The sequence below is a fragment of the Neoarthrinium moseri genome (assembly GCF_022829205.1).
Source record: "Neoarthrinium moseri strain CBS 164.80 chromosome Unknown scaffold40_Wmoseri_CBS_16480, whole genome shotgun sequence".
Classification (NCBI taxonomy): domain Eukaryota; kingdom Fungi; phylum Ascomycota; class Sordariomycetes; order Amphisphaeriales; family Apiosporaceae; genus Neoarthrinium; species Neoarthrinium moseri.
This window is the reverse complement of record NW_026055154.1, coordinates 78,899-103,209: the sequence shown is the minus strand read 5'-3', so window position 1 is coordinate 103,209 and position 24,311 is coordinate 78,899. Positions and strand designations below refer to the sequence as shown.

The 24,311-nt window shown below is 49.7% G+C and overlaps 10 protein-coding genes across 10 annotated transcripts; 5 read left to right on the top strand and 5 right to left on the bottom strand.

The window, feature by feature from the left end:
• Positions 1-211: 211 nt before the first annotated feature.
• JN550_009061 (uncharacterized protein) lies at positions 212-1,802 on the top strand (the record flags this gene model as incomplete). The annotated part of the gene is made up of 4 exons (XM_049321092.1): positions 212-408; positions 461-894; positions 947-1,121; positions 1,181-1,802. The coding sequence occupies 4 exons, from the start codon at positions 212-214 to the stop codon at positions 1,800-1,802; spliced, it is 1,428 nt and encodes a 475-aa protein (XP_049168896.1).
• A 2,813-nt stretch (positions 1,803-4,615) lies between these two features.
• Positions 4,616-6,267, top strand: JN550_009060 (uncharacterized protein; the record flags this gene model as incomplete). Its single annotated transcript, XM_049321091.1, has 3 exons — positions 4,616-4,837; positions 4,945-5,945; positions 5,997-6,267. The coding sequence occupies 3 exons, from the start codon at positions 4,616-4,618 to the stop codon at positions 6,265-6,267; spliced, it is 1,494 nt and encodes a 497-aa protein (XP_049168895.1).
• A 705-nt stretch (positions 6,268-6,972) lies between these two features.
• JN550_009059 (uncharacterized protein) lies at positions 6,973-8,697 on the bottom strand (the record flags this gene model as incomplete). The annotated part of the gene is made up of 4 exons (XM_049321090.1): positions 6,973-7,969; positions 8,044-8,377; positions 8,426-8,482; positions 8,535-8,697. 4 exons carry the CDS (start codon positions 8,695-8,697, stop codon positions 6,973-6,975), a joined length of 1,551 nt encoding a protein of 516 aa, XP_049168894.1.
• Positions 8,698-10,808: 2,111 nt separating this feature from the next.
• On the bottom strand, positions 10,809-11,747 carry JN550_009058 (uncharacterized protein; the record flags this gene model as incomplete). Its single annotated transcript, XM_049321089.1, has 3 exons — positions 10,809-11,144; positions 11,197-11,444; positions 11,504-11,747. 3 exons carry the CDS (start codon positions 11,745-11,747, stop codon positions 10,809-10,811), a joined length of 828 nt encoding a protein of 275 aa, XP_049168893.1.
• Positions 11,748-12,654: 907 nt separating this feature from the next.
• JN550_009057 (uncharacterized protein) lies at positions 12,655-14,256 on the top strand (the record flags this gene model as incomplete). The annotated part of the gene is made up of 7 exons (XM_049321088.1): positions 12,655-12,743; positions 12,812-12,975; positions 13,050-13,147; positions 13,221-13,535; positions 13,596-13,663; positions 13,717-13,769; positions 13,826-14,256. The coding sequence occupies 7 exons, from the start codon at positions 12,655-12,657 to the stop codon at positions 14,254-14,256; spliced, it is 1,218 nt and encodes a 405-aa protein (XP_049168892.1).
• Positions 14,257-14,613: 357 nt separating this feature from the next.
• JN550_009056 (uncharacterized protein) lies at positions 14,614-15,573 on the top strand (the record flags this gene model as incomplete). The annotated part of the gene is made up of 1 exon (XM_049321087.1): positions 14,614-15,573. One exon carries the CDS (start codon positions 14,614-14,616, stop codon positions 15,571-15,573), a length of 960 nt encoding a protein of 319 aa, XP_049168891.1.
• Positions 15,574-15,624: 51 nt separating this feature from the next.
• Positions 15,625-17,085, bottom strand: JN550_009055 (uncharacterized protein; the record flags this gene model as incomplete). Its single annotated transcript, XM_049321086.1, has 2 exons — positions 15,625-16,469; positions 16,590-17,085. The coding sequence occupies 2 exons, from the start codon at positions 17,083-17,085 to the stop codon at positions 15,625-15,627; spliced, it is 1,341 nt and encodes a 446-aa protein (XP_049168890.1).
• A 1,191-nt stretch (positions 17,086-18,276) lies between these two features.
• On the bottom strand, positions 18,277-19,274 carry JN550_009054 (uncharacterized protein; the record flags this gene model as incomplete). Its single annotated transcript, XM_049321085.1, has 2 exons — positions 18,277-18,438; positions 18,495-19,274. 2 exons carry the CDS (start codon positions 19,272-19,274, stop codon positions 18,277-18,279), a joined length of 942 nt encoding a protein of 313 aa, XP_049168889.1.
• A 1,095-nt stretch (positions 19,275-20,369) lies between these two features.
• JN550_009053 (uncharacterized protein) lies at positions 20,370-21,496 on the top strand (the record flags this gene model as incomplete). The annotated part of the gene is made up of 2 exons (XM_049321084.1): positions 20,370-20,464; positions 20,545-21,496. 2 exons carry the CDS (start codon positions 20,370-20,372, stop codon positions 21,494-21,496), a joined length of 1,047 nt encoding a protein of 348 aa, XP_049168888.1.
• A 146-nt stretch (positions 21,497-21,642) lies between these two features.
• JN550_009052 (uncharacterized protein) lies at positions 21,643-23,607 on the bottom strand (the record flags this gene model as incomplete). The annotated part of the gene is made up of 7 exons (XM_049321081.1): positions 21,643-21,755; positions 21,815-22,045; positions 22,104-22,696; positions 22,747-23,008; positions 23,071-23,232; positions 23,298-23,315; positions 23,367-23,607. The coding sequence occupies 7 exons, from the start codon at positions 23,605-23,607 to the stop codon at positions 21,643-21,645; spliced, it is 1,620 nt and encodes a 539-aa protein (XP_049168887.1).
• Positions 23,608-24,311: the final 704 nt, after the last annotated feature.

Genomic DNA, 24,311 nt, shown 5'->3' with positions numbered 1-24,311 from the left:
GCTTAGGAATTGCTTGTCCCATCCGATCCCGGCATTGGTCCCAAGAACTACAAACTCTGTCGCTATTCGTCACGTTTCTCTCCCTTCACGAACTCTATACCCTATTGTTCTCGCCTCGACCTGTGGCTATCAGGAGCGATTCCAGTGTGACAAGACACAATCACATTGGCTGTCTGTTTCACAATCATCACCACCACCACAATCAGTTCCAATGGCGCAGGATCAGGTGAGACCCAACGGCGCGGGCGACGAGACGGATTCAGCTACAGCTGCACCATGGCCTACGACTGCCATAGACAAGAAAGAAGATGGACCAGTGGACGCAGAGGGGAATCCCGGGAACGAGGCGGCGCCAAGCTATTCTCAAGAAGACGGTGAGGATATCAACTACAAGACACTCGAGTGGTGGTATGTTGTGCCAGTACCAGAACCAAAGAATATGGGAGCTGACTATCATTAGGCAAGCCGGTGTGGTAATGATTGCCGAGACCGTGTCCCTGGGAATCCTGTCCCTTCCCGCCGTGATAGCGAACCTGGGACTTGCGCCGGGAATTATCCTCATGGTCATCATGGGCGTCCTTTCGACACTTTCCGGTCTTGTGATGGGCGAATTCCGACAGAAGTACCCCTGGGTGCAGAGTTTTGGCGATGCTGGTGAGGTTATGGGACGATCGATCGGAATGGGAAGAGCCTTTCAGGAATTCTTTGGATGGGCGCAGACAATCTTCCAAGTCTTCGTCATGGGAAGTCATCTGTTGACTTGGACCATTTGCCTCAATACTTTGACGGATAGCTCGACCTGCACAATTGTCTGGGGTGTCGTTGGGCTCGCTGTGTTCTGGGTGTTGAACACGCCGCGAACCCTGGCCTTTGCAGGTTACTACTCCTTTGCTTGTGAGTCAACCCCTGCATCTTCGATCGAGACTTTCAGCTGACTCGATCATAGCCTTCCTATCCATTTTTACGGCAGTTATGATGACCGTCATCGATGTGGCTATTGAGCGACCGATTGGCAGCTCTAGCATTGAGGTTACAAGGCAAATCGGATTCACATCCGCTTTTCTATCGGTGACAAATATTGCCGTCGCTTTTAGCGGCCACTCATGCTTTTTCGGTGTCATGTAAGCCTTTCCCTCTTGAAATATGGACAAGAAATAATCACTAATACCAAAACCTTCAGGGCGGAATTCAAGAAACCCCAAGATTGGCCTAAGGCTCTCATGCTTCTACAAGTGTGCGACACGACTTTGTACCTGGTGGCTTCCGTAGTCATATACGTCTACGTTGGTGATGATGTTCCTTCGCCTGCCCTTTCAGCGGCAGGATCGAGGACGATAAGGAAGGCAATCTGGGGTATCGCTATCCCGACTATTGTTATCGCTGGTGTGATCTATGGACACATCGCCGCCAAGTACATCTTTGTTCGGGTCTTTGCCGGTACGAAGCATCTTGTCAAGCGTACGAAAGTTGGAATTGCTGGATGGCTTGGAATCACGGTTGGTATCTGGGTTATCGCGTTTGTCATTGCCGAGTCTATCCCAGTTTTCAGCAACTTGCTCGGCCTGCTCTGCGCTCTTTTCGCAAGTTGGTTCTCCTACGGTATCCCTGGAGCACTCTGGCTTTGGATGCACCACGGCAACTACTTCTCGAGCGGAAAGCGAGCTGTCATGTTTGGTGCGAACGTTTTATTGGTTCTTACAGGACTAACTCTTTGCGCACTTGGTCTTTGGAGTTCGGGAGAGGCGATCGCGCGCGATTCGGGAACGACTCCTTGGAGCTGTAAGAGCAATGCTGCTCCATAAGCAACGTTAGATATTTGAATTCTTGTCATTTGAAATGGATTATAATTAATTTCATGCAACATATTCTGAGATTTTGAGTCTCGGATGTATGAAAGTGTGTTTTGAGCATGTCTTGGGGGGGGGGAATCGTGAAAATCCCTAAATCGGCTCAAGTGTAACTGACTGTAGGGCACCTAGGCTGAAGGAGACCACGCAGAACTGCAAGGCGTAACTCCACTGCTTCTATAGCGCTGGCTCAATATACTGTATTTGTCATTCTCAGCTGTCTTCTTGATTTTGAATACAGCGAACCCTTCTGCCTTTTGGTTCTCAGACATACTGCCATGCTCAGAATAAAACCATTAGCGGGATATGGTGTTCATATCGTCGATAATAGCCAACATAGAGCTCTTTAAACATCTAAACAAGAGACACAGTGGTTTACGACTTTCTCTTAATTACTACTAAAGAAGAAACACGGACATCCCGATAAGTACTTAACCATAATGTTTAAAAACTCGCGATGCACCTGGCCTAGGTAATTCATACTTTTTTCCTCGCCTGTTTCGCTGTTTTTGGGCAGGGAGAAGACATCAATTTTGCCACGCCACAAAGTGAAAATGTGACCCTGTAGGTGATGGTCCATCCCCTTAAACGCAGGTTAGGGGTTAGGGGTTGAGGATTGGGGGCTGGGGAACCGATAGATGTTGTTAGCACAATCAGCCTGCCTTGAGGTAGCACAACGTACCGACACAGCCCCTCAATATCCGCATCCAATGGAAAGCAAGGTAATTATTCCTCTGAATACATCACGAGACAAGGAGTTTCGCTAAGAATTCCGCCTTGTAACTTACCCCAATGTTAGCGAAATTGAAATCGAAGACGATAATACCATAATAGAATAGGCCAACTTGTCTAGCGCAAAATGATACACAACTTTGCTTTGATTTCTTGAGATGGTGATGTATATCTCATGGTATCGTTTTGGACAATTCATAGTTTGTGTAAGGGGGCAGACATACGATGTCGTTGCGCTGGGGAGGAAAGGTTCCTCCACAGCGCTGGGAAACTAGTCTACTCTAAGCTAGGGCTAGCGCACGGACCACTTACCGAAAGTGGGGTCACGTAGCCGTGACAGTTCGTCTGTGTGACTTTGCAACGGCCTTTCCACCAATGCTTCAAGCCATTCGACACACACATGGAGATGAGGATCTATTCTTGAAGTGCTAATAACAGTTTCTAATATTGGGTCATAGCCAAACAATATCATGAATTCTAATGATCTCGTGGCTTTGGTTGAGATCCTATTTAGCGAGAGCTCTCTACAGCTTACATCCTACCACTGAAACAGCCATATACTGCACTTCTTACCACCTGACTCACACACCACAATGCCACGCTACCATGAATATCAACACGAGACTTGTCTCTATTTACCAACGACAGGGATGAGCTTCCCGGGATTTCGAACCGGCTGGGATATGAGGCGCCAAAGTAGTATTTGAACTGCAGAGAGAAGAGGACGTGTGGTGAGTGACCTCGTTTGCGCGTATAGAAAATATACATTAATTCATTCATTCTTAATTTATATACTTTACGTACGTATTATTTTTATTACTCATGGAATATATTCAATGGACGAATGCTAGAGTCAGAATAGTGGCGTGTAAAAGAATAGATTCCAAGCTTTCTAAGATTTAGTCGGAAAGCTATTTTACACGCGGTTGGATAAGATAATGGGGTAAGAAAAAAAGCCGATCGGAACCTATTCCCAGCCAGGCGTGGACCACATCACCTGCTGTAACACTGATTGAGGGGGCACTTCTACTTCTTCTAAACCTGAATGACGCGCTGCCTTACATGTTCCAAAGACCATTTACGAAGACACTCAACGCTATAGGAACCCGACGGATCCTTCAATGTGGACTTTGGGCGACAAGGTCTTCCAAGAGTCCAATTCTAAACCCAGGCCTAGTGGGCTATGTAAATACTCTGACCGACGTCACCGCACTCTGAATTACTTCCAGAAAAAAGAGGCAGTTATGTCTTACAAGTTGGGCATTATCTTAAATAATCTCTGACTCGCCGATTGATTGCTGATCGCCTTTCCATACGGGTTTGCTCAGTCAACCACCTCAAGGGATACACGATGCGTTTCCGACACGAAACAAGACGGATTGAGACGTACCTAGGTATACACCTACCTATTCGGCCGAACTGATGCGACACCTTGGTGATAAGGTTGCTTGATAAGGCTCAACTGCAAATCGGACTACCCCCGCAATACCCCTGCAACCCCGGGGTGTTATCTGCGAGGTGCGAAGTGTCAGTCAAGTTCTATTGTAACGGTGACCCATCAATCTCGGGAATAGCCCGATTACCACAATACCCCGAAGAAGCAGAAATGGCATCGATTGGCCACCAGTTCCAGCAAAGAGAAACATCCGAATCAACCCGAACCCACATATGTGCCTGCTTCTCCCTCAAGATAAGCTTGATGTTTACGTTTGCGATCACGTTTTCCACGAATTCAACTCAGCTTTATCCTGTACTTCGATGCATGAGAGAGAACCAAGGTAAGCTATTGTATCAAGGATATTCCAATCTGGCATTCTACGAGGTTGAATTTCGAGATGAATGGCTTCGAGAGACGCTTTGTCTCCAACCTTGTGCCGGCGAACTTGAAGCTCTTGACATCCCTGTTGGTAGCGGTAGCTGTGGTTAATTCAGCTGTGAGGACTGCCGAACTTCTAGTCAAGCAATCATGGGCTAATACGACCACAGACACTTGGCTATGATGGATCTGTCATGGTAAGAGAAGATCGCGAGACATCATGGCCAATAAATTGATTAGTGATGAGAATGGGCTCCTTATCCTACCATCCTATACGGAGTATTTCAACCTCACAACAGCGACAACAGGACTAAACACCGCTGCAATGTGGATGGGCCAAATTGTTGGATCTCTCCTCATGCAGCCTGCAGCAGATTTGCTTGGCCGGAAGAGAGCGGTTATAGCTGCGGCGATTCTCACTATAGTTGGCGTTGTTCTCCAGGTAAGCTATGCCGCCATTTAACCTTACGATCTGAGTAGTCAGTTGGCGTGTTCGACGATAACCTATGTCAACGTATGTGAAACAAAGCGACTTACTTTGGATTATAGGCTGCCTCTCAAAACATTGGGATGTTTGTTGGTGCTAGGATAATCGTTGGTATTGGGCAAGCAATCAGCAACGCCGCTGCCCCTACTTTACTTGCCGAACTCCTCCCCGCCCGTCTACGCGGGAGAGTTCTGGGCATATTTTTCTCCTGTTTCTATCTTGGGTCACTTCTGTCTTCTATCATCAACTATGGAAGCCAGGATATTCAGTCCACATGGGCTTGGCGTCTGCCTTCTTTACTACAATTTATTCCGTCTTTGATAGCTTTATGTCTTCTTCCTTTCATTCCGGAGTCTCCAAGATGGCTAATCTCCAAAGGCCATGACGCACATGCTCAGGAGGTATTGTGTATTATGCAGGGCGCCGGCATTGTGGACATGCACAAAGCTGCAGTGGAGCTCCGTACAATAAAGGCTATTATGGCTAAAGAGGAAGAGGCATACCCAAGGAACGCTTGGCGAGAACTTGCTTCCACCCCTGCCAACCGGAAGAGGTTGTTCGTGCTCGTTGCGTTTGGATCCATGATCAATACCTTTGGTAATTTTGTTATATCTTTCTATTTGAGCAAGATTCTTGATCAGGCAGGTGTAACAGACTCCAACTCTCAGCTTCAGATCAACGTTGGTATCAGTTGCTGGTGCTTCATTGTGGCGCTCACTGGAAGTTTTTTGCTCGATGTCCTTGGAAGAAGGAAACAAACCCTTGCTTGCATTGCTGGTATGGTAGTTACGCTGTTTATGATCGGCAGTCTCATAAAAGGTATTCACAACTCTACCACAACTCTACCTCGACAGGAGAACCTATCTGATAAAATCAAAACAGTGTTCGGCGAAAGTGAGAACGAGTCTGGTATATACGCCACCATTGCCGTCATATTCCTTTTCCAGGGCTTCTATTCCTTCTCAATCACACCAATGACTAGTGTCTACCCTACTGAAATATCTCAATACAAACTCCGATCTGCAGGAATTGCCATTTTTCGATTTTTCGACTGCGGTTTCGGGTAAGTAACTTCGAGTTCCCCGGGTACGCATCAAGCTCATCTTAATACCAGACTTCTTTGTTCTTTCGCAATGAGTTATGCTATGGCAGATATTGGTTGGAAGTTCTACCTCGTAAATGCTTCTTGGGATATCATATTTGGCCTCACTGTATTCCTCTTTTTCCCGGAAACAAAGGGCTTGGAACTCGAGGAGATTGCTGCTTTCTTCGACGGTCCAGAGATTGTTGAAGCTGCAAGAGAACGGGACAGCTCACCACATGGTTCTATTGATTCAGACAAGCGTGCACCAACCGTCAAGTCTCAACTGGAATCTAACGCGTAGCAGAATAGATGAAAGTTGTTACAACCTATCAATTACAGCGTTACGCTAATTCTTACATGACGGATGCATCCTATCTCGTTCGCCGTAAATTGCCGTACCACTGTCGTTGAGAATTTTGGTCTTGCAATAATCATCATCGTCATAATGAAAAGCATTTCGTAAATTCAAGTCTATTAATGACTCAATAAGCCATCTATACCCGCTCACCATCCTGCTGGTCATTTCACAGATTCAGGTCTTCTTTTGCATGCCCTCGGCACACTGTATGCTACTACAGGAGGCTCCTTGAACAACCTGCAATGGTAACAATAAATACGTCTTCCCCCTAGCCTCTCTACCCTTTGGCAATGCATTGGGTCTACTTAAATTATCAAATGATTTTCTCTCAAGACAACGTACGTGGATGCTGGTGTCTCGGCAAACCCCCTGTTGATCGGAGCACAACCGACGATGGAAGTGGAGCTTACGGATCACCGATCCCATTGGCAGTCTACACCCTCATCACGCTGGTCAAGAGCAAGTCAGAAGCCCAAGTTAAAGAACAAGTAGATGAAGCCCTTGTGGTCCATTAGAATATCTAAACTCTACGCCTCGTCTCTCCTCCTGCCTGTAGTACTACCTGGATTTCCTCTTTATGTTGACCTTTTTATCACTTAGTAGCTGGTGGTCACTAAGGAAGCAAGAATGAGTGCTACAACCGTATCGTCAAAGGTCGACGTGATGGCCGAGAACCTCCGCCCTTACGCCTTTGGACCCTAGTTTTGGGCAAATGACGTGGTAGTCATGAAGAAATTCCACATCATCCAAGTTTGTCTCGTACAGGCGCATGTTCCAGCGCGCCATGACCGCCACAAGGATAGCCATTTCAGCGTTGGCAAGATGCATTCCGATGCAAGTGCGCGGACCACGCATGAATCCCAGCATGCTCCGGCGCTGCCGAGCCAAGACTGCCTGATCGGTGACGAGCCATCGCTCAGGTTTGAACTTCCAAGGCTCCGGGAATAGAGACTCATCAGTGTGTACCAGTAAAGTAGAGGTGCTGATCGAGGTTCCAGGGGGAATTCTGTAGGTGCGAAAATCATCTTTGCCCACCTCATGGGTGTATACGATGGCCTCGTCCGGACACACACGCGGGTTCCGCCCCGTCAAGCCGAATGTGAGACGGTGAGCTTCTAAGGTGATGGCTGATAGGTATGGCAGCTGCTCAAGCTGTGCGGCTGTAGTGGCGTAGGGGTGGGCGCTCAGCTCGTCTCGCAGTTTCGCCATGATAACTGGACTCGCGAGCAAGTGGTAGTGCGCCGTGACCAGCGACAACATTGGGGAGTATGTGCCCGCCATAGTCATCAGCGTAGCCTCGTCCTCGAGTCGCTGTGCCGACTTTTCGGATGGTGGCAGATGAGGGCTATCCCGCAGATGCGTGAATATGGATGTAGTCTCGTCTGGTGAGGGCTTACGTCCCAGTATTCGTTCGATCTGAGTGCGTATGCCTTCGCGGAAAGTGATCATGTCCACTACCCCAGGGGGTGTCATGCGAGCACCAATGTAGCGTGGCAGCGCCTGTGTCACATCGCGAATCCAGCCGAAATGAAGCATGACCTTGACACTGCCGAGAACGGCGGCGACATTGGTACGGCGGATGTTGGCCAGCTGCAGATCGGCCAATAAATTGAGTTTATCGCCGAAGCAATATTGGTGTACGACACTACATTCACACTTATTAGTAGAAGTAAGAAGGGGCTGGGAATCTCAAGCACTGCTGAGAGAATAAATTCTTACTCATTGGAGAAAGCAAAGTAGATGTCAGAGAGGTTGAGTACCTCCCCGTCCTTCTTAGCATTGGCGAGCAGAGCCTCCAGTTGCGCGGCCTTCGCATTCAGCTGTGGATCAAGGCGGCTAATCTGTTGAGGTGAGAAAAAGGGATTGAGTGCCTCTCGTCGTTTGCGGTGAAGTTCGTGAGCAATTGAGCCGCCGACCGAGGAGTCTACCCCAAGAGCCTTGTTCTTGTCGTGATCCTTGTCGCGGCGATGGCCTGCACCAGGAGCGTAGATGGTATCGACAAAGTCCGGGTCCGAGATTGAGACGTCATTCGGTGCGATACGGACGATTGGCCCTAGATACGTCAGCACCTTGTCGGTGTATTGTGTTCGGGTCTACGTACCGTATTTGGCGTGCATTTCCTTGACCTTGAAAACATACTGAGCCGGAAGGACAACGTCTACAATCTCATCGTTAGCCTTGCCATGTATGGGGCAGGGGCAAGACAGTACCGTAATAGCACTCATACCAGGACGTGAGTGCGGCGAGCTTTGGGCCAGGAATTCTGGCCAGTGGGCTCAGCCAGCCCCGATAGAGCACCAAACAGGATACATACGCAGCTATGGACCACGCCAAGATCACTGCGCTAGATTGGAGAAGAAAAGGGGTCGCCATGTTTTCTGGCGAGTCCCAGGGCTGAGACTGCGAGACCAAGAGGGTGGAATGCTAGGTGGCGCTGATGAACGGCGGTTGGAACAGGATCCGGGATGGGCATAGGATGTCCTATTGTCAAACCAACGGGATGACGAGCCGGCCGTTGAAGTGGCCTGATGCCAGTCCTCCTACGTTACTTTGATGTGCAGGGTTCTGGCGTTGGTTGCCGCCTCTCCTCGTCTCATGAAATGTGCAGTTCGCTGGATGGCTGACCCCCTGGCTGGCTGTTCCGATAGAGTGGGCGGGCAAGGGTGTGCTGCGTTGAATGTGATCCTAATCCAGCACCCCGCGGCAGTCACTCAATATGCCCCAGGTAGGCAACCGAAACCAGGGAATAGATGGGGGCAAGGCACCAACAGCAGAGAAATAAAAAAAAATTCTCCCTCAAAGTAAAAGGCCTTGAGTAAAAGTAGCCAATGAGATTGACCTTCTCCTCATCCAGCCTTCTGGCGTATGCGGTTGCTCGCATGAGACCAGGCCTGCCAAGGCACTTCGGTGCTGTGTTGTGGTCTACGTGTAGCGGCAGGTGCGGCCGGTGCATCCCGACCCTCGTGATTGTTCTACATAGGTACCTAGGTATGCAAGTATCCACCTAGGCATGAACGTTACACAACCAAAGTCCTCTCGGGGGTCTAGGCTAGGCAGCTACAAACACAGGTATGGAGTGTACGGCTGATCGGAGATGGGGTATATTATTCCAGGGCTACAAATTTCTGTTTGTGGAGTCCATCGCACCGATTATTAATTTTAATCTACATCACTAAACAGAACGAACGCGACGGCAGCAGCGAGGACGGGAAGTGTAGCAGCCAAAGCTTTCTGTCATAAGCCAACAGAAGTGCAGCGTACATATGAGTAAAGACAACCTAGTTTCATAGATCCCCTACAGGCTGTCAAAGAGCAAATTACCTTGTCATGACAGGAAGCAAGGATTTCGAGTTCTAGACCACGTCAATGTCAAATCCGGGGCAGTGCGCAAGCTGCAAACTCGAAGGGGGTCATTACCTCGGATGATACAAGGCTGTGCGGATTACCAGGTGGCGTCCTCGCAAATCGGGGCAGTCTCGACATCGTTTACGACATTGGAGCCTGTGGTAGCTGCAACTCCTCAGTATATCTAGCTTAGACTTCGCTCTGCAGTTCTTACCAGAGCTGCAAGCCGAGTTGACAGCCACGGCAGTGGTGGGAACTGGGGCTGCTGACCCGCCAATTGTAGTCAGCAACATGATGGCAATGGCGTAGCCCTTCATCGTGATGTATCTTGAATCAGACGATGAGAAAACAGTGACTCTGATTTTCCGGATACAAAAATGAAATTTCTCTGCAAGGGAGCTTGGAGTAGTCTAGTCGGGGATATGGCCGCAATCTTTATATACGCTGAAAACGAGACCCGCTCGGCAACTTTTAGTCACTGGAGAGCTGCAATCATGTGTACCTGGACTAGCTTCCAACGTCGAATACAGGCGTTGATGGTGCGGGCAGCCCATCAGTCGAATCAGCCGGTGTGAGCTGCGATGCAGCTCACAATAGGACGGCCCTCGAATCATCCTTTGTCTCAATGCAGAGCTAAGGCTCGACCAACACCTTCCTTGGGCTGGCATGATCGTGGTGCAACGGCAATGTTCCAGACCGCCGGAATCGCACCAGTAAGAATCGCGATACATCGCGAAAGGATCTGGATCTTGCAGATGACAAATGAACCTCCATGTGTCATCTACTCGTACAAGTGCAAGGTGCACAAAAGATCAGCCGTGGCTATGAAAGGAGTCGGTCTGGTTCTGCGCCGCAACATCTGCAGAGATGAGAAGCTCAATAACTTTCTAAAAATGCGCCTCATGAAGCAGAAGGATCGACAGCGTCCATGCAGCCGCGGGTTGCGATTGGATAATGCAAGGTGCCGTGCTTACTAGATTTTTATGTAGTGGCATACAACAATTACCCCGGTGTCCCTTTCGAACCAAAGTACATGCTCAAATGGTTCGGTGAATGGAGTAATTTCCTTCTTATTTGATATAGCAATATGCAGCTTTACTGTGCGTTGATATGGCGAAGCCCCCACCATGGCATCGTGCTCAGTTCCTTACGTCAATTGCCAATTTTGGTATCAAGATTCCATCTGCCCTTGTGCAGTTATCAAAATCCTGATGCATCACATCGAGAATGCCGTCACTCTTCGTGGTCATGCACGTCATGCGCTCACCGGCCCATTTGCTCAAGGCTGCCCAGTTGCGGCATTTGCGCAGATACTGAAACTCGCCATCATTTTTCTCGCCACGCAGAGGGAACGAGTTATCAGCGTAGCAAATGGCGTCTTGTAGAAGTGAACCCAAGCAGTGCATAGAGTGCCCAAATCTCACGTCAAGTGGCTCGCTCTTAACAAGCTGCTGCATGGTGTGTCTGACAACCTTCTGTAGCATAATGGTCAGATGGTTGCGTGAATCAACATATGAACCAACTCACCAAGCAGTGCAGGGAATGATAACCTCGCATCATGTGTATCCCCTTGCTGGGATCACTGGGATCAAGAACTGTCGAGGGAGACACTCCCCATCGCGCGTAGTCCTCGTGGAGCATGGAGACAGCGCCAACGTCTTCATTTATCAAGTTCCAGTTGCGATCTACCTCGTCCATTTGCTCCACGGTTTCCGCGTGATATGCCCACCCGTAGGTTACAGGCATGAGCACCTCCTGCTCGACACCGGGTGGAACTAAGAGATAGGTTAATCCAAGTCTTCTGCGCTTAGACAATCTGCAAGCTCGTCTTTACTGAGAGGGTTTACTGTATCTTGAGCATGGCCGTCTGGACTCAGATGCTGGGTCTTCCTTGAGAGGAATAGTATGACAACTGTGAAGGAAATGAGAACATTTCCAATGATAGATATGAGCAGGCTGATGTCTCTGGTCCCCCACTTGGGAAGTGATGCCCTCGGACGATGGAGTTCATCCAAGCTATACCGTGATGGTTCGTGTTCCGAGTCGTAATTGGTCTTGAAAGGGGTTGATTCTGACATTATGAGTAGCCTAAGGGGTGAACGCCGTCGGTGAAGAGTTTCGCGAACAGTCGACCACAAAATTGGGTTGCTATAACGTAATAATATGGTGTTTTTGAAGGCTAAGGTTCACAGACTGCCTGTTATATCGTACAAGTCAAAGCTGAAGAATCACCACGTCTTAGCCGGTCTGTCGCATCTAAGGCATTTAAAATGGAATTATTCCAATACACACAGTATATGTGCCCCGATAGCGTAATGTCTTTGGTATTTTGTTATACCGTTTATCAGCGCAGGTCACCAATTGTCGTTCTCGCGCCGTCACCAGGCATGAACAGCCAGTGGCTAGCTGGTGGCTGAAACCAGGTACCTGCGAAGCAATTAGATAGGCTAGTACCATCATTGAGCTCAAGCAACATTCCAGCAATGCCCTTGCAATAGGGGCCAACAACTCCCTGTCAACATATAGACTAATCTGCGCAGCCTGGATTGACAACAGCAGACATGCCAAGAGATGTGCCCAACATGGTGTGCCGCAAAGGTTGTCTAATCAAGGCAATTGAAGCGATGTTTGCGGCCCTTCATTCGGATCCTGTGACACGGACGTGTTACCGGAGGAATCGTGCAGCATGTGGTTGCATTCACGAATGCGATGCGCCTCGTTTGCGCAGGACCGGTCATATCACCAAAGGAGAGTTCGCCGCACTCTGTGTAACAAGTGCCATGTTGCACTCAATAGAGGGCTCCCATCCACCAACGAGCCTCGTGTCCGCCCAGTGAATCGTGCTTCCCCGCTGATGTCTACTGATAGTTGACTGATCATTCACAGTCCACTCCTGTGCCCGTCTCAACTTCCTTTGATCCTCTACCTATAGACGCCTAGTTGTTTCTCTCTGGTAGTTCGCACACAGATCGCATCTGATTTGCAATGGAGACCCCGACCGCATTGCCCAATTCAACCCACACCGGGCCGCCGATCTATCTATCGACAAGCGAGGAGGGGAGAACTCCGGCCACGTGGGTGACTTAGAATCATTGTACCCGTCTGCTAAGATTACTTTGTGGACTGATAAAATTTTGGACAGTGTCATTACCATCGGCGCTGTGTTCTCAGCTCTGGCAGTGATCGCTACCGCTTTACGCTTCTACTGTCGTGCCTATATCACTCGTGCCGGTTTCATGACCGACGACTGGCTGATGCTGGCGGCCTGTTTCTTGACAGTCGGCATGGGTGTCATGCTCATCGTCGGTAAGTTTCACGCAAAATCGCATAGTGAGGTCCTTCCTCGGCAGTGCTGATTAAAGCCGAATTGCAATGAACAGGAGGTGCAATTCACGCATTGGCACAGCCGACTATTCAAGGTTGGGGCCCTACGGACTACTTTTGGATTACAGATGACGCCGAAGTGAACACAGAGAAGGTTAGCGTCTCTCTCCTATATTAGCAAAACACATTGCGTCAGATATAAATGCTAACAGCGCTTTGAATTCCAGATCTTTTGGGTCTTCATAATGGTGCAAGACGTGGCATTCGGTCTTGTCAAGCTGTCAATTCTATGCTTCTATAGACGAATATTCCCCAGCAAGGTTTTCAGGGCTCTCAACACGACATTGATAGTCATCACGACCATCTGGACTGTTGGGTTTTTCTTCGCTTACATGTTCCGCTGTGGGACTAACTTCTGGGCCTTATGGGCTCCTCTTCAGTATCTCATTCAGTATTGCTATGACAGCACGGCTATGTTCTATACCTTAGCCATCTCAGATGTAGCGACGGATGTGTTCATATTAAGCCTTCCACTTTTCTGGGTAAGTTCGTTCCACTATGTTTCCGTTGCATGCATCCAAGACTGACTTGGCTACTCGCAGTTGTTCAAACTGAATATGACTCCGGCCAAACGCCTTGCAGTCTCCGGAGTATTCCTTCTTGGCTTCATGTAAGATCCAATTTTCCTATGTCTGGCTGATTTGTAGCTCAAATGGCAATCAGAGAAATCGGCACCGGTATCACCCGCCTTGTCTACTTTGTCAAACAGACAACGAGTAAGTCATGGATTCAATCTTGGAGGAGAGTTGAAAGATTGACGCAACTTCAATAGACTACCTCAAAACCGCAGACGGAATCGGGCTTCTCACAACCTTGATGTTTTGGTCCATGGTTGAGATGGGGATCGCCGTCGTTGCCGGGTGCCTGCCTACCATCTGGCCACTCATCAGCAAGATCTCGGTTGAAGAAATGGTCAGGTCTGTCCGTAGTGCTCTGTCATTGGAAAGTCTGCGCGACCTAGCCAGGGTGTCGTCAAAGGGCAGGAGCCGACCAGACGACCAATTTGAAGACTATGCCCAGGATGCGGGGCCCTATTTCCAGTTTTCCGAGTCCATCGGCAAGAGAAGTGACCGTGATATCTCCGCAAAAACATCACACGCGGAGCACGAGCCAAAGGAGAGCGTGGCCTTGAGGAAACTGAACGCTGAACCTGAGAACCAAATGCTGCCTCATTTGAGAGGTGACAACTGCGCTCAGGGCTGAAACTGGTTGGGCAGGGACTACTGAGTCTGCTAGTGCCTAGCTGATGGTTCTTTAATGACGTTCTTCTATTGATTCCACAGAACTTGAGGAAAGTCAGATAGGATACAACTCCATAACAGGCGTGATACTCCCTGTGTGGCTAAAATATGGACATGAATGATGGTGGGCCTAAGTTAGCCTAAGCTAGTATCAAGTATAATTGGTTGATCGAGACTAGCGCCATCTAGGCAACGACACGGGCGTGGCTGTACACTTCTACGGGATTGCACACACAATGAATATATCTGGGCACTCGCGCCATCTTCTCAGTCTAATCAATAAACATTTGAAAATCACATTTCTCAAAGAAGGACCGAGATGTTCGCCCAAAGCTCAGTCGAGGAAGCCGCAGTATCCAGCCGCAGCACGCGATCCAAGACTGCATCGAAGACCAATCCCAAGGTCCATGCTGTACCAGAGGCCCCTTCCGAGTCTGATGAGCAGAACGGATCTGCATCAGGAACCATCCGAACCATCAGTGGCGTATCCTTGCTATCAGCTGTCTCAATTCTTCCTTTGGACCTCAAGTCAACACATACTAAGCTCAACCCGAAAGATCATGGCTTGCTGAAGAAGAAGCAAGAATGGCTCAAAACCTATGATATCAACGTACCGAAACAGTTCAAGAAACACCAAAGAGTTGCAGAAGCAACTCTTGTTTTTAGCCAAGAAGAGGCTGGTACGGCGATTTGCATCTCCCCAGAAGGCCTACTTCTCACGTGCGCTCACTGTATCGCGGAAAATGAGGATGACCTCGATAAATCTCAGACCCACTGGCTACTCTTTTGTTCAGGCCTAGCCGTCGCAGCTAAATGCACAGCCTGGGATGCGAGGCGTGATTTGGCATTGTTGCAGGTCGTGGCAGCGCAGTCTTTTGTCCCAGCTGAAGGGTTTCCATCAGCGCGCATTGCCTGCGCCGCCCCAGAAACTGATTCGCGTATCATATGCATTGGCCATCCTGGGAGTGAAGACCTTGAGGCGTCTCATACCGGTATCAAAACCAATTATGATGTGTTATCCTGCAGCACAGGCTGCTACCGTGGATGCGCCTCGGGTCAGGATCCGCATGATAATTCCGAGATTGGCGCTCTAATGCACGATGCTTGGACGTATTGGGGGCATTCAGGCGCTCCTCTCTTTTGCCTGAAAACAGGACAGCTAATGGGGCTCCATTCTTCATGGGACGCCGAGACTGGTATGAGGCGTGGTGTATCACTGGTAGCCATTCGTCAATTTGTCCACGAAAGCATGCCAAACACTGACCAAGCCTTCGCATAATAGATGAAAGTCAAATGTAAAGAGCACACCTCAATATATCCCCCTTGATATTTAGGACTTAACAAGTCTTCCTCTAACGTATACTTGGTCAATATTTCGATCATCCCCCGTCATGATGAACTTGTCAAAGATAGTTTCTGTTGAGTCCCAGTCTTCTAACATGGTCATAATTCCTGGAGTTCCGCTGTTGATCAGCAAAGCGTCGAATTCTTTGCCCACCTCGAAGTTACCAATCTTGTCATCAAGGCAGCAAACCTGGGCCCCCCCCAGGGTGGCCAAGAAGAACAACTCCGAAATGCCTAACCCGCGGTCTTGGCCTTGGGAGGCCACTTCCCTGGCGTTCGAAGCGACCAGTGCTTGCCTCATTGCATCTAGGATGCTCGAAGAGTACCCACCGCCACTATCAGTGCCGAGTCCGACCTTGATTCCCCGTCCCAGAAACTGCCTAATTGGTGAGGCCATAAAGCCGCCCCCAACTGTCATGTTCGATATCGGGCAATGGGCAACACCGCATTCAAGTGACTTCAGACGATCCATTTCGTAATCAGTCATGAAACAACAATGAGCCAAAATAGACCTCCGATTAAGCAAGCCAAAAGATTCATACAAATCGGCCTCGTTTTTGAACTCCGGGAAAAGAGTTTTGGTGAAGTTGATCTCTTGCTCTGCCTCGTTGAAATGCGTCTGGATAGGCAGATCTGGGTTTTCGGACGCTATTTTGCCCAGGCCCTTCAGCAGTTCTGGGTCGCAAGTGATTGCAAATCGCGGAGTTAAGACATGTTTCAACAGCTTTCCTTCGGGGTCGATCTTGCGAATGTGCCGGATGCATGCCTCCGTATCAGCCAAGGATGACTCGACAGAGGCATCACGATAGAATTCCGGCGCATTTCTGTTCACTTAGAATATGTCAGCACCCGATTCTTGTTGTTCCCTGCTTCTCTTGCTTTGGCCTCTTGTCAATAGATGAGTATCATTGTGGGTCCATTCGCGTAGAAGTTGAAGCCAGGACGGCTTACTATTGCATTTGCCGACAAAAGCACGTTGCCCCTTCTGCAAACATAAATCGGCCAATATGTTGGTGGCGTCCGCGTGCAGTGAGCCGTAATAAGATGCAGTTGTGATGCCTTGCTTCAAGAAACCGTCGACACATTGCGAATAGATGCGCTTGGCATAGCCGATGTCCTGAAAACGGGCCTCATTGGGGAATGTCACTTTATCAAGCCAATCAAGGATATGCATCGACTGCCCCAAACCTCGTTGTGCATATTGAGGGGCGTGGTTATGCGTGTCCACGAATCCAGGGATGAGAAATTCGCCTCGGCCCAGATACCTGACCTCTTTGGGAGAGCTGAGGGACTCTAGAAGAGTGGGAACTTCTGCCTTGGGAATATGTTTGTCTAAACGAGCGATTCTGCCGTCGCTCACAACCACCAGAGCATCCTCGATGATCTCCAGCTCCGACAGCCCTAGGGAATGGATGACCGTACCATGAAAAGCAAGGTGCTCTCCCATGTTCTATGATCGCAGAAGAGAAAGAAAGAGGAAGAGGTGACTACAGATGTGTATGACAAGAAACGGCGAGAAAGGCAAGGCCGATGCAGTCGTATGTAGAATCGGGTACACTGAGGTTGCCGGCGGGGCATATGGGGATCTTGGGCGATGTCGGCCAATGGCGGAAGCATATGGTATAAATGTATGAACCGCTTAGAAGAATATCAGACGCGGAAGGTTATTGAATAACTACAAGGTCATGCATGCGAGCAACACTCTTCTTCTACAACCGAAAATGGGTCGCTTTCGGATTCCTTTCCCCAAATTGAACAAGTCTTCTGTGCTGTAAGTCGCAGATGCGATGCTGCATTGGGACCGTATTCTGGTGGAAGTCTGTGCCGGCCCATGACTTGCCATCTCAATGGGACTTGTGTGGCACAATGTATAGATGGAGTCGTACGAAAGAGCAAGCAACCAGCTGGCTCCCTCCTTTTGCGCATCCCTGCTTCATGTTTATAGTCGCTGTGCTGGCCAGTCTGATTGAGCATGTGGTGAGAGTGTTGCCTGGATAATCTTGCCCATTTTCTCGGAGTTCTATCCGTCATTCACATATCTGGGACATCCTGGGACTCCGATGGACTCTTATCGATTATCAAGAGCAGAACTCTGCGAAAAGATACGGGATGGCGGTATAAATGACCTTGACGCAAGCTACCATGCACTGCATCAACGCTTCAGGGACACGCCAGATAGCCGATACGCACTGTTCACGCACGTGAAGCCCGATACTGAACACCGCAACTGCACCGAGATGGAAACACAAAAGCCAAGGGCTAGGCAGAATCCCGCCCATCAGCCCAGCTAATTGCTCATTGCGCACCTTGTTACTCTGCGCGTACTTTACAAAACCTCGCTGGAATATCTTCCAATGAGTGTCTATCACTGTCAGCCCCAATCCAAGGCGAGGAAAATGAAAGGTTAGCTCACGTACCTTGGGCTGCTACCAAAAGGTATATTATTTGGGCAAGAAGGTTGAGATTTGTATTACACTTTTTTCTTTCTTTCTTGAAGGTTATTATTTGTTGCTGCACGAGCCTTGTATCTGCCAGTGAAATGACGTTTGCGGGACTCAGAAGCTCGCTGAGAATAACTGCGTCATTGAGCGCAACTGTCATCCCAGACCCTGAAATTGGATGTCGAATATTGAAGGCATCACCCAATAGAAGCACGCCCTTGGACTTGGTCGTACAGGGCGGGAGCCAAGAGTTTGGCATCGATCTCAGCTTGTTTTTCCTCAACGCGTTTTCGGCTGACTTCTGCATTACCTCCGGCAGTGAAGGGACTAGGCTTTTTTGGAGGTATTCTCTCATATCGCTACTGCGTGAACAGCTTGCTGAGACCGCATTGGGGACATCAATGAGAAAGCGTACGTCTTTCTTGCCAATCTGGTAGATCCCCGCCGGTGGACCATGGCCTATCACACCAAGGCTGAGGCCGCAACTACTCAGCTCTCCTTCCATCAATAGGCCGTAGAATCTAGATTTCGATATCGGTTTAGTGCTGGTAACTTTCGATCGCAAGTTTGAGGACTGCCCATCTGCCAGCACAGTGAGGTGCGCAAAGTAGTCGGTTACTTTTGAGCCCTCCGTCGACGTTTCCCTCGACCTGATTCCGATGACTTTGTCATGATTTGAAGACCACAACAAACCTGTTGCGTTGGCTTGGACTGCATATACATTCTCTTCCTTCATTGCGGCGTCACGAAGCTTCATAATGAATCGGCCATGGTGGAAACTTCTGCCCTCATGTCTCTCATCTTCGTCCCCGAGCGTACGTTTTGGTTCTGACGGCGGCAGCGCCAGTTTCGCCGGGGAGGTCTGTTGAGTAGGATACCCGATAGGATAATCAGCAATTCTGGGATACCAAAAGGTAGTTTCCTTGCCAAAGTAAGACAGCCGATATCCTCTCAAGGGAATGGCGTCAATCCCATCGAGACAGTCACCCAGACCCAGACTTTCAAGTGCTGCAACACCTCCAGGTTGCAAAAGCTCTCCCAAAATCCGGTCAGGCTCGCGCAGGTCACGCTCAAGTAGAAGCACATTGCGGCCTTGTCGAGCAAACGTAACCGCCAGGACGCAGCCTGCGACTCCAGCACCAACAATGAGAACATCATAGATGTCGGGGGGCCGAGAAGAGGCAGCCTCAGGCATCGTGGTGGTTTGTCAGTCAATCAAGGACGGTGGCTTGATTGCGCAACTGCTTGGTCTCCATCTATGTGCTTGGCGACACAGCATTTCAGCTTTGGGCTAGTGCAGCGTTCTGTAAGCTGAGAGGCGTTGGCAAAGGATGCGGCAAGAAACCTGTCGAATCGACGCGCTCCGGGTAAATTGTGGCCGTTGGCGGCGAAGGGGCCGATTGCACGACCGCAGCTCCCAGTCAGGTGCGGCACAGTACGGCCCTGTACGGGGTGGTTACCATATTCAGCTGGCTACAACCAATTCTACGACCAATTTACGGACAAACCTTCGCAGACCACCAATTGCCAGGCTCTGTTGCTCGATGCAGGTCCGCCGCCCCCAATGTCTATTTACGAATGGTTCCCAGATAGGCTCGCCAAGCTTTGTCCTACACGTGGGCGGATGCTGCACGGTTTCTCACTCCCGTCTTTTGTCGTTCAGTCATTTGGCTTACCGGAGGCACTGCTCCTTCTCGCGCATATTGTCATCTCGGATTTCACAGCATGGACTATCCAGCCATGTACCCTGGAGCACTCAGCAATGTCGTACATGACTACACTTCAGGTCGACATGTTGGTAGGATTGTTCAGCCCCTGCTTGTCTGGTGATAGGAGCTCTCTCTGGGCGCTGACGAACAGGCTGGCATACATGCAATAAAATCAAGCTTGAAGCCCACGCCGCACCCTCTCGACCAGTGTATCACCACAAGCTGCCCTTTCCTGTGCTATAAGCTGCTTGAAGCGACCGAAACGCACAGCTGCATCGTACGGAGCATCCATCCGAGTTGACTGGTCTGCAACTTTGCTGCCCATGCCGAGCCTTCCTCTCACGAACAATGCCACTTCCACTTGGGTTTCAGTTGATGACTCCCATGTGCTGAACCGATTAGGATGGGTTCCCTCTCCTGACCAACGAGGTACAACAGACATACTTTACTCGAGCATACTCGTGCTCGCTGTCTCAGTATGGACGGTATTACATCCCAACATTCCTGCAAGGTCAGACCAGTATTGGTCAATCGTCAGGTCGAAGGCGATTTGGGCGGTTCTTGGAGTAGCATCGCCTGAAATGCTCACTCTTTTCGCCGTCGCACAATGGAACCAAGCCAGGGCATCAGTTGCTGAGATGAAGGAGTTGGGAGAAGAAGATTGGACTTTGACTCAGTGCGTGTTATCATGACAAGCCCGCTGCTGTACCCAACTTGCACTTTCACCGGATGATAATTCTAATTCTTATTTCGAAGTGCTTTCTATGCCAACGCAGGTGGCTTCTTACTCCATACGCCGGATTGCCCGCCCTTCCCAATCAATGCAAAGTCAATTCACTACCTCTGCTCCAAGCGGTGGATCGAGTGTCCGCGAGTCTCTCGTCACGACATATGGGATCGAAGCAAAGCCGACAAATTCGCGAAATTGGTCGCCTTGACTCAAGCCGCATGGCTTGTCACGCAAGTAATTGCTCGGGCTGTTCAGAACCTTGCGATAACACCGCTCGAGCTCTTCGCCGTCGCCTTTGTGGTGCCAACCCTGGCCACAGCCTTTTTCTGGGCCAACAAGCCACAAGATGTCAATCAAGCAACTACTATCAAGATCAGCTCTTCGGTATCGGAAATTATCCAAACTGCGGGAGAAGCGGCGAAAAGGCCATGGTCCGATACTCCCCTCGACTTCATTGAGAAGCCTAGCTGGAACAATTGGGCCAGGAGGCCCGTTTTCAAGTACTTCGGTGGATTGAGAACGAGACCCATAGATCGCATCCCGAATGATTATGTAGCGCCACCGAGCGGAAGGCAATCCATCATCGTGTGGGTGGTGTCGGTGATCCATGCGGCAGTCCACGTAGCGGGGTGGTCTTTTTCGTTTCCCACAAGGGCGGAGGTCCTGATTTGGCGATGTTCCAGCATTGTGTTGCTGCTGTTCATGATAACCGGCGGTCTAATCCCCGTCCTTTCCACGAAGCCTTGGTTCAATTTCAAGTTCACACTTCTTTGGGTTTGGGAAAGGTCCATCCAAGGCCCGAACCCTACATGGGTACAACGATACCTCCTTGATGTGGTGTCGGAGCTTGCATACGTTATGTATATAATAGCTAGAATACTCATACTTGCCGAGATCTGTATCACGTTCAGATCTTTGCCCGCAAGCGCATACGATACGGTCAACTGGACAGCCTTCTTACCACATATTGGAGGCTAAATTACACTACATTTCGTCGCAGAATTCTAGGAATGCGATAGCTTTCATTCAAGTTAATGCAAAGGCTTAATTACATAGATATTAGCCTTTGGCGCGAAAGGCATCATGTTTCTGTACCAACTACGGACAAATGGATACATAACCATTTAGACCTCCTTTGTTTGAGTCGGTACGGTGTCCTTGCCCTTCTCCTCATGGTGTGCAATAGACTTCTCGACGGCATGCACAGCTTCGTCGGCCAGTGCCTTATCTTCGAACACTGTTGGGCAACACAGGTCAGTACCGAAAGCTATCCTGGTGAGTGCAAGTGAAACTTACAGAAGGCCAGCTCCTCCAGCGTTCTTCCGAACGTCTCAGGGAAGAAGAAATACACGAAACAGATCTCAAATGCCAGGAAGCAACAATAGGAGATGAGGTATTTCCATCCAACATTCTGCAAGCCAATGGGGTTGACAAACGTGGTGAAGAAGCCAGATAACCGCCCGAAGAGTTGGAAGAAAGCAATGCCACGGGAGCGTTCCATGTATGGCCAAAGCTCGACAAGATAAGCTGAAGTTATGAGTTAGCACAAGTCCCCACATGTATTTTCGTTACAACAAATACTTACTGTACGTCAACGCGTTGTATCCGATGTTATAACATGGCGTGTACGCGTATATGAAGAAGAGAGTTGCCCCACTAGCTGCGGAGTTGGGTACTTTGTCCTCCAAGGCTTTCATGGCTCTCTCCATGCTGATTGTCCAGGAGATGTACACGATTAACAGACTTACAGTGCACACAAGATACATTGCCCTTCGCTTGAAGCGGGTAACGCAGAATGCAGCGACTGACCCGCAGACCAAACTCCAGCAGGCGATTGAGACATTAATCTGTTGCTTGAAGATAGGGTCCTTCTTGCCAATCATGGAAAGAAGGTCGCCAAGATAGTAAGAGATCAGGGTGTTGCCAGACCACTGTGTGAACAAGCCCAGCATGCAGCTGATCAAGGTTCGTCGACGCATACCCGCGGTCGCCAGCAGATCCATCCATGATCTCTTGGAGGCTTCGAGCTCGATGTGGATGGTGGCTTGAATCTGCGCTATCTCGGCCTTGACAAACTCAGCCTCGTGGTCGCCTTCTGCGTGATACTTGGCCAATATGTTGAAAGCTTCTTCGCTTCGGTCCTTTGTAATGAGCCACCGTGGGCTTTCCGGGATGAAACTATATATGTAAGCAAAAAGAAACAACAACACGATGCCAAAGAGTCCTACAAAATGAGCGCAATTTGCAGCAGAGACGGTGCCATTTGAAGGAGACTGGGAATTCGCCAACTCCAGTCGCTTGGGATGTTGTTAGTCCCAAAGCAAATCGCCGCGGCCAATATCTGGCCGGGAAAATAGGCCACATTGAACAGCGAGGTCATAACCGGCCGCTCTCTCGGATAAGCAAGCTCTCCAATCAATGCAGAGGCGCTGACGATACAGGTCGGGATACCGAAACCGAGAATGATACGAGCAATGATGTACATCGGCGCTGCGAGGCATTAATAACAGTCCAGTTTACATGCTCTCCTCGAAGCCCGAAGAGGCGCTTACCGTTGACAGAGAAACCCTGGATTATGGCACCTATCACCATGACCCAGGAACCCAAGAAGATGGACCACCGTCTTCCAAGGCGGTCGTTCACAATCGGGACGAGGGGCAGAGAAAGAATGGCACCAAGCGAGTAGGCTGCCGAAATGATGCCCTTCAATGACCCTTTTCCATGTTAGCCTCGCGCTTTCACCAACGCGGCGCTGCATATAGCCCCTAGGTCTTCTTACCGGTTGGGTGTCCAAAAACTTGTCAAGAATTAGCTACGATGCTATTACACGCGGCTACCTGAAACTTACATGCATCCCACGAAGGGACTATCTGTAGGGCATTGATCATCTGGGAATCAAAACCTGATGTCATCTCGATTCCCATACATGTCGGGAAGAGCAGGAAATAGAGTGCCCTGAGATTAGGCTTCTTGTACCATGGCACCTTATCTTCTTTCGCAAGACGAGTGATGATGGGGTCGGACGCGGCTCCCGTCTCAACCGCCGACGGGCCCTGCGCCTGGATCGTTTTTCTTCCAAACCCGACCATCTTCACGACTGCTGGCCGTCAGTATGTTTGCAGTGGAAAAGAGGACGACGCCGATGGCAATATTGACTCAGGAGACTGAGTGCATCGCATGGAGGCAAGGCAGGAAGAGATCAGGAGGAAACAAGGGTGCGCGTCCAATTGATATATACGGACAGAGCAGGAATGCCTGCTCAAGCCCGCTAATCATTGTCGTTGTCGGAAACTGCCCGAACCCATGTAGGCTTGGCGTTCCTCCGTCGAGTCTGCTCAGCGTTCGCGTTCCTCTCGTCGTTCTGGGGTAAATCTGCGGGGCTCCATCCCCCAGGAAGCTGGGGTTAGTGCTGGCCTCAACACGATGCCGCCCCATACTCGGTGCACCATATGGACTCATGGAGTCTTATTGCCAAGCATCCGCCTCATGGTCTAAGTGGCACACGGCGGATACGCGGGACTGGGATCCAATACTGACGAGTCGCTGACCGCTCAGCCGGCCAATTGCAAGATGAGGCCCTGGCCAACTTGGAGATGCGCTAAGCTGAACTCCAAATGCCAAGACGGATATACAAGAAACCAGACCGCTGGGATACCCCGCAGCGACGGTGAATTTATCCAGGAATAGGGGAAGGTGTCGCTTGTCGGGTTCGACCAGTGAGATGGCGGTCCAGCGTCCCTCGTCTGTCGAACCCAGGTTCACACGAGCGCGGCTTGATATTGGTTTGATCCCA